General features: G+C 36.1%; 1 protein-coding gene across 13 annotated transcripts in view; it reads left to right on the forward strand.

Annotated features, from left to right (window-relative positions):
• The window catches only part of LOC119640955 (RING finger protein nhl-1), an 88,530-nt gene that overhangs the window by 52,174 nt on the left and 21,619 nt on the right, over positions 1–14,737 (forward strand). For 9 of the 13 annotated variants that reach the window (XM_038039336.1, XM_038039338.1, XM_038039340.1 and 6 more), the window contains 3 exons: positions 6,735–6,877; positions 6,931–8,238; positions 11,508–12,235. In XM_038039336.1, coding sequence (XP_037895264.1) covers positions 6,735–6,877; positions 6,931–8,238; positions 11,508–12,235 — 2,179 coding nt within the window. The remainder of the gene's footprint in view (positions 1–6,734; positions 6,878–6,930; positions 8,239–11,507; positions 12,236–14,737) is intronic. The other 4 variants (XM_038039346.1, XM_038039348.1, XM_038039344.1 and 1 more) reach the window with 3 other exon arrangements.

The following is a 14,737-nucleotide window of genomic DNA, read 5'->3' on the forward strand; positions in this document are numbered from 1 at the left end:
AGCAGATGTGACAATTAAAGTACCATCACTAGTGCAATCCAATCGATCCTTTCTAAAAACCTGGAAAGAATTGTGAAAAAGTTCCGATGAATGTAAATCAGGCTTTAACCAAGTTTCAGTGATGGTCAAGCAGGAAACCTCCTCGCTCACTGAATTTAGAAAAGTAGAGCGAATTTTTGTATTTAGGCCCCTAACATTTTGGTAAATAAAAGTTACATGGCCTAAAGAAACATTTAGCTTTTTGAAGATGAAAGACCGAATTAGTATTACGTGGTTGATCGCGAGGGATGCATTCTTTAACTAAGGATCCATCTGACCACAATGGTGTGTTTAACAAAATTTCCCTGTTCTCACACTGAACTAACACTTTAAAAAAGGAGATAGCTCTAGGTGCGACGGAGCTAATTTGAAAATGCTTACACGCTTCAAATTGACGGACGGGACTTTAGAGCCAAATAACTTTTTATATTATCGTCAGAAGTGTCAACCGTCAGCGTAGACAAGAGTATTGGCTTTCTAGGGGATACTCCTCGTCAAGCAGACGTCATCCCTACTAGAAAAAATAGAATTCGCATGTAAAGAGATTTGATTTGGTGAAAATATAGAGGGGGAGAGCACATTTACACGTGCAGCTTGTACGACTTGCCCAAAGCCAATGGTGACCAGCAGACACATCCGAAAAGGCAGGTGGGAGGCAAATTTGTTATTTTTATTAATATTTTTTGGAAATGTACACTGAGTAGACTGAATGGCACTATTCGGAGGAGATACTCTTGTCATTTCAGCTTAGCTTAAACGAGGAGGGTTTCCCGGCTTATTTGTAGATTTTTTATTACTCAATGATAACGGTTCTTCGTAGGTAAACTCACATGAGTCGACGAGGGCGAAGCAGGAAGTGACGTACCACACGCTACGCTATGTGTTGGTCTTTTACAGGATGGGGGAAAAGATGAGTACTCCAGACACTCATGGAACACTGCCTCGAATTTTTCCATTTTTCCATACAAAGTTACGACATTTTTGCTTAATTTAGAAAACGCGTTCTTTGTCTCCGTGAACAAGTTATTAAAGTCAATAGTTCGCTTCGTAAAGTCGCAACCTGACCACCGTAAACCTTTCGAAGGATCTAGGAATACATCTGCATCACGGCCGTTGATACCTGCACACTTTGCATGACAAAATCTTCGCAAAGTCAACAAGTAATGAATCGTTCAGCTTCAGGGCCGTTTGACATAATGTAAAGCAAACTCTATGTCCAAAAGTGACAGACAAGATAGCGATTATGAAAAACAGAACAAAAAATCAAAAAAGATTTTCGAGTGCACAAAAAGGATGTCTCAAGTTAGACGTGAACTTCACGCTAGTTAAGACACAGTAAATAAGGAACAAGCGAAGAGAAAAGCTCTAAACACGCAAAAAGAAAGAAAGAAATTTATTAACGAGAAGTATCAAGCGATGATTGCAAAAACCAAGAGGAACGATAAAAAGTGCAATTAATTTGAACACTTCTGTACTTTTATAATTAGTTGGGCTTTAAAAATGCATAAAGCAATAAGATAAAAAAAAGAATTGATTTTTGCAAAATTTTTTATACAAAGTAAAACAGTACGACCACAATGCGCGGGCATAGTTGCCAAACTTTTTCGAGTTATTACTACTGATTGAAACTGGCGATGACTGGTTATGATTGATCTTTAGATTACCTTTTGCAGTTGAATCTCGGTCAATAAATATAATTTTGATAAATGGCAACCGATTGACCGCGCATTCATCTTCACGTCTCTAGAGCTCTTTAAAAGAGATTTTCCAAAAAGAATTCTTCTACACAATAGGTTGTATTTGTGATTTATTTTATTTAATAAATGAAAACATATAATATTTAATAGCTTAGTTGTATTGGGTTTGCTAGGTCTGGATTAGTTTGCTTTCTTTTTTTAAATTCCGTTTGAAAAAATGCTTCTTCACTCGGTTGCTTGTTTAGCAAAGAGGTTATAACTAGATTGGAATAACAATAATAGTAATAGCAATGGTAATAATACGATGAATGTAACTGGAGATTGAAGTTGTGCGTTAAAATTTATCCAACCTTTCGTTAGAGATTTAGTCAAAAAAAATAACAAAAAACTTGGGAATTTTTTTTTAAAATGTACTTTTAAAAGATTGACTATTAGTCTTATTATTTTTGGAATGGCTGCCTAGCCAACGTACCAACTCTGCAACGCATTGTACTGGTAAAGCGTGAACTTTCTCCGGGGGGACTTCTACCCATTATCTCCAGTAAATCCTAGAAAACGCGTTTCTTATCAAACACATAGATAGAGGTAGGAGAAACAAAATGTACCAAACTTACAATTTAATACTTTAAACTCACTGACATTGTAGGCAAATGTTCCTAAGCTTCCTAGTGATAAAACTCTGCCGCACTTGAGATTTGAACCCGCATCCATTGAATTGTCGGTGGCGATCCTTTGCTTACTCAGGTACGGTTTTATATTATAAACGGCTATTTTTGCCCAAAACCTCGTGCTGGGGTAGCTCAGCGGCTCGAGCGGCTGTTCCACTGTTAATCGTCACTGCAGCAAAATAAAATTCTTGCAGTTTCCTTTTGCCGTTGATCAATATTTCTTTAAAACAGACTGAATGGCTTTTTATTTTCTCAATTTGAATTTATATAAGATTTTTGTATTTATTTAAAATATTTTCTCTTAAAAATATATTTCAGTATTTTTTGTTTGAAATTACAATTTTACCTTTTTTCTACTTCAAATATAAATTCACTTTTCTTAATCTAAAGACCTATCACCACCATCATTGCAACCGCACCAACCAGACCAAAACAACCACTCTTTCACTCACTCCGCGGCCAACTGACTAATAATATTAAAATATTAAAAAATTAGACAAATAGAATAATAATAATATTAAAATTTTAGACAAAAATATATTACTTATAAACTAATTACGATGATAAATTATATAAAATGCATAATGCAGATAAAACGAAGAAGTAAATGTATACATTGCGAAGGTTATTTTCGTCCAAAACCTGGTGCTGGGGTAGCTTAGCGGCTCCAGGTTTTGTTTCACAAGAAATTTCTATCTTTGTCTTGATTTTTCTTCGTTTCAGTTCTCCTGTTGATCATCGCTGCAAAAAATGATAACTCTCTTAGCCTAACTCGTTCTAGCACTCCCCCTCAGAGACGAAAAACCTGTGACGCCAAAACGAGGGACTACTTTGGTTCCTCACAATATATATAAGTATGTCTAGATAAATGCTTATATAGACATATAAATACTTATATAGACATACTTATAAATATAAATATATGGAAACATGTGGTATATTTTTTGTACGAGTGTTTACGAGAAAATGTCGTTTGCAATCGAAACGAAATATGATATTTGTAGCCCCTAAACCAAGTTGTGTCCGAAAAAAACTGATTTATTCGTATTACCCAAGGGTAACTTTTCAACGAAAAGATCAAGCCTCTCTTATCACCACTTAAAATATCTTATGGCAACAGAAACCATATAAATTTAATTTACGGTTTTCCCGCGCTTTATTAACTCCAAGGCGGAAGAGCTTTTCGTGCTTCACTTTTTGTTTTCAGATATAGTAGGTGCCTGTGCGGGAAGATCCCACGTGTTCTCAACTTTGATCTTTTGAATGTTTATAGATTTCAATTTAACTTTTACAAATTTACCAGATCCACTAGCAGCAGATGATAGAAGATAATCGTATAATATAATCCGGTTAAATTTGCACAAATGCATCGAAGATCAAAAAAATGCATATTTTGCTTAATTTGTTGGGTTTCTTGGTTTACAAAATCTGGGTTGTTGATATGAAACTAGCTTTTGTTCGTAAGAGAAATTGATATCGAAAACATTTTTGATGCATTATTACGGCATACGCACATTTCTAATGCGCGTATATGCGCTGCCGATATAATCAACAAATTTACTTATATTTCAATCAACCGTTTATTTAATAATCCCAGCGTCATATTATTTATACTGAAAAATGTGATATAAAGCAAATAAAGAAAAAAAAAAACTAATAAGAAAATTATAATCGGCCGCGATCGAATCTTTTATACCCATTACCGTTATCCTAAAAGAGAGAAAAAAAAAGTGAAAGAACTAAATTTTCATGGTCTATGATAAGAAGTGGACACGTCGGCAATTTTTTCCATTTTGGTAGAGGTACTAGAGCATCGCCCATAGAGCATTTGTTCAAATTTTTTGTAGATTTATCTGCTATAGTTTATGAGTAATGAGGAAAAAAACAATTTTTTATTCATTCTCATTTTACTTGGTTCCGCGGGTGAGTCCTTCGATCGATTTGGCCCATTTTCAATACCAACCTGCGTACGAGAACTTTTGTATGTTTGTTTCTGCCAAATGTGAAGTGGATAGCTTCATTTTTGCTGCCAGGATATGCTTAAATCAATTTAGACTTTGATGCTGATCAAGAATACATATACCTTGTGGGCGTGGCAACCACTTTGAATTTTTTTTATACCCTTCATTCTTCGGTAATGGGTATAAAAAAATATCTCTCATTAGATAATAAGTCATAAGATCATAAGATAAGTATCATATGTGTGAGTACGGAAATCAGTTTCTCTTGTATTTATCTGCGACTTCGCTATTATATTCAATCATAAATATTATCGTATATTGAAAGCAATTACGTACACAAATATATCCTGTTAACTAATTTAGGCAATAATTCGACGGCGAGTTGCAAATTTACATCACTGGAATATCCAGAATATACTGAAAGTATATTTTAAAAATAACATTTATTCATAACCTATATTTTCCCGAAGCGTTCAAGTTTGACGTTGACATAAGGTGTGTAAGCATATACACATACATACCTAAGCGTGAATATTCGATAGGGGGCTTGTACTTGGGAAAAATTTGTAAAATGATTTTTCTGCTTTTCCTGTTTGATGGACACTAAAATGAATCCACCACGTCACACACAATTTCTGCGGAATCTGCGGAATTATTAGATTTTTACTTTCCTTCCTTGTTTATATTTTCGTAACATTTCCGCCCAAGAAGATTTAAAATTTTTTCCTTTGTTGTCTCTTCTCACTGTGTATTGATTATTTAATAAAAAAGAATACTGTTTATATGTATACTTTCCATATGATTCGATATTCTGTCGCATACCTGCACTCAACATTCATTGGTAGTAAACGAGCGCAATGGGCAACAAGAAGACAATGAAAAAAAGAAACATGGGAAAAAACAGGAAAATTCCTTAAAATCATTTATGACATTAATAAGAGGATTTGCAGATTTAAGCACATTTTTGAAATTCAATATTCACCATTTAAAAGAATACGTCGGCACTTTTAAGTGAAAATAAATTTGTGTAATAAGTTTCCTCAAAAATACTGAGCCTGCCTGCATACTATAACCTCGTTCCTCTTAACATTTTGTAATGCCAAGGCAAGCATTTGGGGCATACAGTTCTTACAGATCTCTTCTACAACTTGGCATCGTTCGGAAAGTCGTGTAGAGAGCGAAATAAGTGACAATCTGAAAGAGCCATGACAATGCTATTCGAAGGGCCAATCTGCTCATAAGTGTACCAATTCTCTGGTCCACGAACATCCAATTTGATAGGCCATAGATCACAGGCGGCCATCATATGCGTGTCACATCTTCAAGCACAAGTTTATTGAAAACTTGTGCCTTTTTCTCGTTCGATCAGGCTTCAGAGGTACATATGCGGGCACTTGATGTCCCTTCTATAAATTTTTGTACACTAATACAGAGTACGAAACTTTCTGAAACGCGAGTTGACGTGGGTTGTATAAAAACCTGGCCGATAATGTTTATTTTCTCATACATTTTCCAATGGGCGGGGAGAAACTACCGACGTAAGGGACGGCGATCATACCTGCCCCCCGCACGCACCACTGCAGTGATCGCCTACAGTGCGAGCTATTCGGCATGGGCTGCAACAAAGCGCCTCCGATAACGTTTATCTTGTCATCAATTTTCCAATGATCGGGGGAAACTAGCAAAGCAAAAAACGACTGCCACAACCTCTCCCTCGTCGCCACTACACTGATTACCTACAGTGCGTTATTGCATTCCCGAATTAACCTCTTTTCCTGCTTTTTAAAGCCAGCTAGCCTTAACTCCACTGATAAAATGTGGTGTAGAATGCACAGATAGTTGGCAATGAAAAGCCTAGTTGTTTGCGATTTTGCTCGACTTTAAACGAAATATGGAAAATTCGTCTATTGCATGTTGATCAACGTAAATGGCCTTCTAAAAATCGAAAAAGGGGGTATGACGCAACTGGGCTACCTTCTCCTACGTTTCCCATAAAAAGCAAAAGTGTTATCATACTTGCGCTTTTATCAAAATAAAATTGTAAAATACAACTTATGCGAATTTCAGCAGTTATTGGACCAGTTTCAATTGTCTAATGTGTGCGTGCTACGATTTAGTTTAGTGTTAAAAGCGCCAATGCCATTTCATGACGAGAATGAATGATGATATTATTTTAGCTTCCTTTTTAATACGTATAAGAATATCTTTGAATTTTTTTGGTTGTTGTTGATAGTTGTCGTTTAACTGATAGTTTTTCAGGTTGGGAACTTTCAAGAACACTTTACATGCTTGCTAGTGCTTTATTCCTGATTTTCTATTCTTCAGTGTAATATATTATTGATCTACTTTTCGTTGATTCCTCGTTCCAGGACAAATCATGGAACGTTGTAATGTTTGCTCTGAAAAAGCATATTTACAACCATGTGCACATTGTGAGAAGAAGATATGCGAGGACTGTAAAAGTGCGCATATGGACATTTTGCGACGCGAAATAGCACGTTTCAATTCGCAGGTAGCTGAGCTCGTAACGAGAAATTGAAATTTTAATGATTTTTCTGTCCTTAGATTCGTCGTAGTTTACATCGACTACAAGATGCGTTAGCTTTAATTGAGAAAAATATGGTGAGTTTACAAACGAATTGTACCAGTACTACCGAGGAAATTGATGAAATTTATCGACGAGTAACAAAAGCCATTAAAGACCGTTCCGATCAGTTGAAAGGTGAAATCGACCGTTATTTGACGGGGGAGTTGCGTAACCTAAGCACATTGAAGGAGAATCTGGACGCTGAAATTAACAATATTAACAGTAACTGTGACATAGTTGATAAATATATGAATGATGCAGTAGACTGGGACGATTGCGAACTAATGGATACGAAGGAGATCTTTTTGAAGACTGTTGAGTTTTTGCGTCACTTTGAATATGAAAATTCCGATTATACACGTCGTGTGCGTTTTGTAGTTTCTATGGATCCTAATCAATTGGTCATGAACTTATCTACTTTTGGTGATTTGAATATAATGACTCATTCAACAGGAGGGTCAACTAGCAGTGCTCATTTGGCTCCACCTTCAACTCTACAGCCAGGTTTGATGCGTTCGAAAAGTGATCACCGTTTAGCTAGCCAGTATCGTCAGCAAGAGGAACGCTGTGGTTATAATGACGAACCGGTATTGGGTGGTCGCAAATTTGGCGAGCGTCCAGTGCGGATAAATACCGATCGTTATAGTGATATAAGCTCGAACCGTTACAGTCGACCCGATTACGACTACGATAATGATTACGATAATGAACAATCTACTCGCCCAGCAAAATCGCGTTTCCGTTCACGTTTCGTTCGTTCCCATCAAAATGACGACTCCGATAGCGAGCAACAGCTATCGCAACGACAAGAGCAAGAAAAGAAAAAGGATAAAGTTAAAGATGGCGAAGACGCCTCCCGCGGCCAATTAAGCGGCATTATACGTTTAAGCGATTGCGCCCGGGTCATTCAGCGTTTAGCAGAAATTGGTAAAGAGAAAAAAGAGAAGAAGTCTGACGCCGGTGCCCAAGCAGCTGTTCAAGCAGCCATTCAAGCGCAAAAAGCGGCCATGGCCAGGGCCAGGCAAACTCAACAACAGTCTGGCGTTCAAAGACAAGTTTCCGAAGACGATGAAATAAATCGTATCAAACGTCAGAATAAAAATGCTCCCAGCACTTCAAGTACAACGACTTCAGCAACTGTACAATCGCTTACAGAAACCGAACGTCCCGCTGTGGATCGGGTAGCCGCTTTGAAACGAAACGTGGGTTCATTGGGCAATAGCGAAGAGAGTGACAGCTCCTCCCAACACACGTCGCCAGTGCGTAGGACCCCACCTAGAACAGAGGTGAGTGTGAATGAAACAAATGAAGAAGATAGCAATGATAGCAGCAGTGACGATGTCGAAGAAGAAAGCGAGGAAGATGAAAAGGCGAGTGTAGAAGAAAATGACGCGAGTGAAACAATGAGTTCAAGACAAGCTGAACCTTCACGGTTAGAATTAATTTCCCAGGAGAATTGTGAAGATAGCGAAGAAGAGGAAGAAGAAAGTGTAGAAAGTGATGTAGAAAGTGAGGAAGGTGAGAATGAAATAAAAAATTCAAACGTTTTTGTTAGCCATAGAGCAGACCTTAGTAGCGCAACAACAATTCCAGTTAAAGAAACTTCAGACCTTTCGAATAATCAAATTAGGACTGAAGAAGCTGTCGATGGAGTGGAAGAAGAAACAGATGAGCAAGATACTGAAGAAGATAGCAGTAATGGTAGTTAAACAATTAATAGTTGAAGAATAGTTGAATAGTTTAAGACGTTAAAGGTCATTTCGACGTGCAAATCCTCTACAATCGGCTCGTCGTAACTCATTTTCCTTGTTATCTTATCCAGTGATTGTCCTGTGATGTTTTTTTTATTGCATATTTAATTAACATTTAATATATAAATAAAGAATCTTTTATATAAAAGTTTACTTTGTTAATCCTTTTGTATTGTCCTCTTCTTTGTTTCAATTCACATCTATTCCCTGTTCGAAATAATTGTTCTGTTTTGTTTATGTAACCCTCATATTATTAACGAATTTTATTAAATTAAGAGCATCACTATTCTACGTTAACCTGAAACTGTTATATATATGTTTAAGCTTAAGAGTCCAATGCATCCATACATATGCGAAGGGATAAGAATGGTGTCAGACATGATAGCGTGACCTTTTAATAAAGAATTTTCTTCAGATTTAATTAGATAAGGAAAACTTTACCGTTGGAGCGGAAAGAAAATAATTTGCGCTTCTTTTATGAAATATCCTATGCAATACAAAATTATTGTTTCCGAAAGTGTATGTAATAATGAGTTCAGCTGGAAGGTAGAGTTAGTGATTAACATGACAAGCATTCAATATTATACCAGAATAATATGAATATTTTCACTCCATCACTTCATTCGACTTTTTCTAAATAACGGATATGTTAGCTGGACATTTTAAACGATTTTCATATCGAACTTTTGACGGGATCTAATTATTTTCGGATTATATTCTATTTGATTGAGAAAAGGTTTCAGAGAAGCACAAAACTAAAAAAAAACTATTTGTGTAAAGGTTTCACTTTTTGTAACGTTATTATTGGATGAATTGGACGAATGGCGAGATAGAGGGACAGACCCATTACTAGGCACACAGCCGAAGCGAGAAGGATGAATGTCGAACGGATTTACAACGTTCAAATAAATAAATGGATGTGGGAAAAAAATGGTGTACGGCATTTCAAACTTATCGAGCTTATATAGCGTTTTTTCACTGAGATCGAACATAGTTTCCATCAACGCTGTTCAGGTTGCAACTGAACTCATCTCAAAATATTTATCATGAGATTCCAATTCACAAAATATTTACCGAAAGTACCCTACTCTTGACAGCACTTTCCAACAATAGGCATTGTTCACTCTCAGAACATGGCTGATGTGAAATGCGCGAAACTTTATAAATATAGTTTCATTCCGTTTGGTTTTTCAAGGCCTTATTTTGGTGACTTTCCTTAATAACAATCTTCAGTGGAATAAAAGTGAGCAATTGGCAATCAAACTGCTGAGAATTATCTCGCGGCAAAAACTGTCGTCTCATAGCTTATTGCTTTGGACTTATGAATTGCATTAATATTCGACTTCAATGGTTCATGTATGGCATGTAATTGATACATAAATTAAGCAGGAATATGCACAGATTCTGATAAGTTTGAGTCTCTCCTGAAGCACTGCCTCAAGTGCTTATACTTTTGCGTCCTATTTCGGCAAAGAACTATTCTGCAAAATATATACCGGTAGGAATTTATTACGCGGCCGCCAATTCTTTGTTTAACGAGATGACAATAGCGACGACATATGAGCGTTTGTGTACCTAAGACTGCTAAATTCGAAGGTGAAGTTTGACAAAGTTCATAAAAAATTTAGAAAAGTTTCTATTTTTTTACTAAAAAGGTAGACTTTGCAAATCAAAAGGAAAAACATTAGGAGGTACTTAGGCAACTAACGTTTATTTATGTAACTTATTAACTCTTCGGTTAAGGCACTAATAAAATCAATAGATCCTCGTCTTTCGATGGAAGAGGAAGAAAGGGAAGCAATTCGTTTTGTTGCTTTCTCACTCACTCCTTTCTCATTTCTTAGAATCATTCTGCTCATACTCTTGCCCAAATTAATACACACATATAACCACTTATACGCCACCAGCTCACATAGTACACTACATGTCGTACAAATAAAAGGACATCAGAAGCTTGCATAATTGATGATGTTATTGTTATGAGACTTATGTTACCTTGTTAATTGTGTTTGTCAAGTTTGCATTAAAAGAAAAAAATACGAAAAGGAAAAACAGTTTGTATTATAAGCCTTAAGTACTCTTTAAGAGTGTGTGGTAAAATGTTAAGTTATAATTGTTTTCAAAATTTCAAAAATAAATAATTTCAATTAATAATAGATTATAATGACGTGTAATTACTTACAACTTATTGCAGTAATATTCACTATTATTGTTTTTGTTACTATTACTTATCATGTTAAAGATTTTCTTTTTACTTTTGATATTTGATTTCTTCTAGAAAGATTTAAGACATCATTTCGGGTCTTTTGAATTCCTGATGTACATTTAGATCCCTTTAGAAAACAATTCTTTTAATCATTTCTATGCAGAGTATTAAATGCAAAAATCGTTGCTGTTACATGTATACAAAGTACAGGCACTTAGCCTGAAATTAAACAAAAAAAAAAAAAAAAGATTGATTTAGTACAAAAATCTCTGCTCTGTTTGTCCTTTAAATTGTAAACATTTCAAGTACCTTACCCTAACTTTGATTGCTTTTTAATTATTTCATTATTTATAAGCTCTTTGATATTTTTTCTTTTATTGCCTTCGTTTGCTTAAATCACGGTTCACGCGCATAAAATCCTCTCTATCATTTACTTTTTCTCTCTGCGCCTGTCATGTTTCTTCATATAATCTGCCTTTCGATCGCATCATCGTCTTAAAAAAACCATAAATATGCAATACAAAAAAAAAAAAAAAAAAAAAAAAATGAAAAATTGAAAACTACAAACATTGAATGCAAATGCATTAAAATTTGTTAGAATGTCAGTGATTCTGATAAAGACTCTGACGGATCTCCTCCTACTCAACAGTCAAAAACAGTACCGCCAGTGCCACCACAAGTGACAGCGGTAAAGAAAAGTACACGTTCGGGTAGCAGTGATTCGAGTGCCTCGGCTGAAAGTTCAGTCAGTTCGGTGGCTGCTGCTGCGGCTGTTGCATCGACAGCACCAACTAGTACAAGTCGCGCACCGTCTGTCAGCCGCTATTCAACAGCTCGTGAAAGTCCTGCTCGTACGCGGCCGACAACAATCGCTCCGGCAACTAGCACTCCAGCTTCGACGGAGAAGAAACCGTTCGTAAGTCGCTTTTTACCGCAACATAGTACTGCGGCAGCGGATAAGAACAAAACAGACTCATCCTCTAGTAGTGAGGAGGAAACCTCAACTGAAGAATCGGAAGACGAGATTGACACTCAATCTGCAAAAACATCAGCGAATAGTGCAAATAAGACTACAGCTAGCACAAATTCTTCAACCGCGGTGGCTGGAAGTTCAGCTGCCTCATCTTTTCGTGATCGTCTTGAAGCGAGACGCAATTCACGCGACGATGCCACCTCCAGACTTTCATCAGCTTATACCACGCCATCGAGTAGTAGCACTACAAGTAGCGGTTATGGTACAAGCACAACTGCACGTCAACGTGCGGTCCCCGCTTCTCATCACGATACTGATGACCGTTATGAACGAGGCGCGGGAGCAGGGAGCAGGTATGATTTTAAAATTTTCAAATATTCTATTAGCTTGTTTTGCACCTGTCTAATCAATTTTTTTTTTCTTCTTGATGATCTTAACAAAGAAATAAACTGTAATACACAAACATAATTACATACCACATATACATTTATTACATTACATCAATTCAGTTCAATGTTAGGATATTTATTTACTTAGGTTGAAAGCATAAACTGACCATTAGAGGTTTTTGTTTGACGACTGATTATGCATACATACTATACACATATAGGAATAAATACATCATTGTACTTGGTCAGTCTATAATCAGCATTGCCTTTGCAAACTACTTGACTAATCGGCTTCGAAAATTATTTGATTGCATTTAATTAATTAATATTGCTATAAACGATGTTAGTGTTAAGTTCCCTTCCACCACCGCCTACCCACCTCCTCAAAAAAAAAAAAACACTCACAAACACATACTTCATTTGTTCAATAATAGTCTCTAATAAACTGGAAAGTTCAATTATAAGTGCGTAAGAGATTGTTAATTACAATTTCATCATACATCGACATTAAATTAAAAATCTAATCCGTAATCAATTAAATATGCTAAGCCATTTTACTTACGCATTGCACATCATTTCACTAAAGACTAATTGACCTTAATTGCATTATAAGCGTATAAGAAATAAAATGAAGACTGAAAAGATTATAAATGTGAGTAGGGATCGCCAAAAAGTCTGTCGTTATAGTTTGACTAAAGAGGAAATACTCTTTTCTTTAGCGTAGAAGTCATTGGTTCATTTACAGGTAGCTTGCCATCGATATCGATCAGCGATATCAACGCCGATATGAATGTGGATGAAAGAAAATTACGTTTTTATAAAGGAAATGAAAGAGCAATGCTTTGCTCCTTCCTTTGCAGGAAATGTTTGCTATGCCACTAAGTTGGACATCTCTCATAGATTAAATTATGTATTTTCTGCTCAATTTAGTGAACGCATAAAAACCTCTCCTATTCCTTTTCTCGGTCGCCCTCTCTCTCTCTCTCCGTGTGACGTTATGTACGCAAATGTCATTGTCCATACATTGTGATAAAAACAAAATGATCGATTAACGTTCGTCGTAGTGATCATCTGCCAAAGTGCTGAAGAGACGACTTCACAATGACTTAAGTTTTACGTGTTGTATCTTACTTCATTCAGCCTCAACTTTGAGTCTATTTTGAAAATCTTTGATGTAATTAGTTATATTGTGTCAGATCGACTTATCAATATTTTCCTTAAACTTAACCGTGTTAGTCGTCGAGATTCTATCAACCGGCAAAGTAATAAATGGGTCCAGGTCTTAAAAGTTGATTTGGTAGGAATTTTATACAACTAAAAATTGCAAGCTAATCCTTCTACTTAGCGTATGCTCAAAATTTCATTCACTTTATGATAACGCTGTTAAAGGATGTACCCTGTAAGTGTATAAGCACGGTGACAGTCAGGGGCAACTGTTACCACGCATTAACTATACCTGCGATTGCGTGGCAAACGTTGTTGAAGTATTCTCTACCGTACCGGAAATTAAACTCGATTGTGCCCGTTTTAACGGTTGTGATTCTTATTTGTTAGGCTCTGTAGTGAAAGAAACTGAAAGAATATGACGGTTCCTCGTTAAATCGATTAACTCAGTTCTAATAACGTAAGCCGCTTGAGCCTACACTTCGTAGTTACGTGCTTCCAACGCATCGCGAACCGAATCTGCTGAATCGATGGATGGTCAGGTCTCATGGGAAACAATTATCTAGTATTGCCTTTTTTAAGCAGCAAACGCTTTTCTTCTTTGGTATTAATCATTCCACCAGGCGTGAATGGCTAATAACAGATCTTCTGGTCCTATCAAACACAAGATATCGACTTCTTGTCAAAGTGATTCAATATCACTGTTGATGTGAATGATAGGGCTGGAAAACATAGATTTTTACGCTTGATATTTTCAAAATAAATTCGTCTTTCATCACGTTAGCAGTTAGTATACGTTACAAGTACGGCCCGAAAGCTTCTTGCAATTAGAAAAAGTATCTTTGGGTATTGTTGCCAGATGTCCAAATCATAATAAAAAAAAAAAAAATGTTAAAATTCCGATTTCATATTTGCATACTTGCTAATCATTTGCTGAACATAATGAAACATTTAATTAAACATGAAAATAACGATTTGAACATCGAACTTTTAAAAATAACAATTCAACGGATTAGTGAAGTGAAAAACATACCATATGAAAATTATTCTTTATAGAAATAAAAACCAGAATTTCGTTTGAAGCAAAAAAATTGGCACAAATATAATACATTTTTTCGAGGAGGCAGTATATGATTTTCCGAGAACAGCTGGAAAAAGTTAAAAAAAAACTTTTTTTAAAATTTAAATACAACATCGTTCAAAGAGCGGCCATGGCGGATTTTACAGGAAATAGCCCGACGAACCAGAATTTCGAGCACTTTTCACTAAATTTGGCTTACTTTCATCGATAGCCCTTTCACC

This window comes from Glossina fuscipes, unplaced genomic scaffold, assembly GCF_014805625.2.
Source record: "Glossina fuscipes isolate IAEA_lab_2018 unplaced genomic scaffold, Yale_Gfus_2 133, whole genome shotgun sequence".
Classification (NCBI taxonomy): domain Eukaryota; kingdom Metazoa; phylum Arthropoda; class Insecta; order Diptera; family Glossinidae; genus Glossina; species Glossina fuscipes.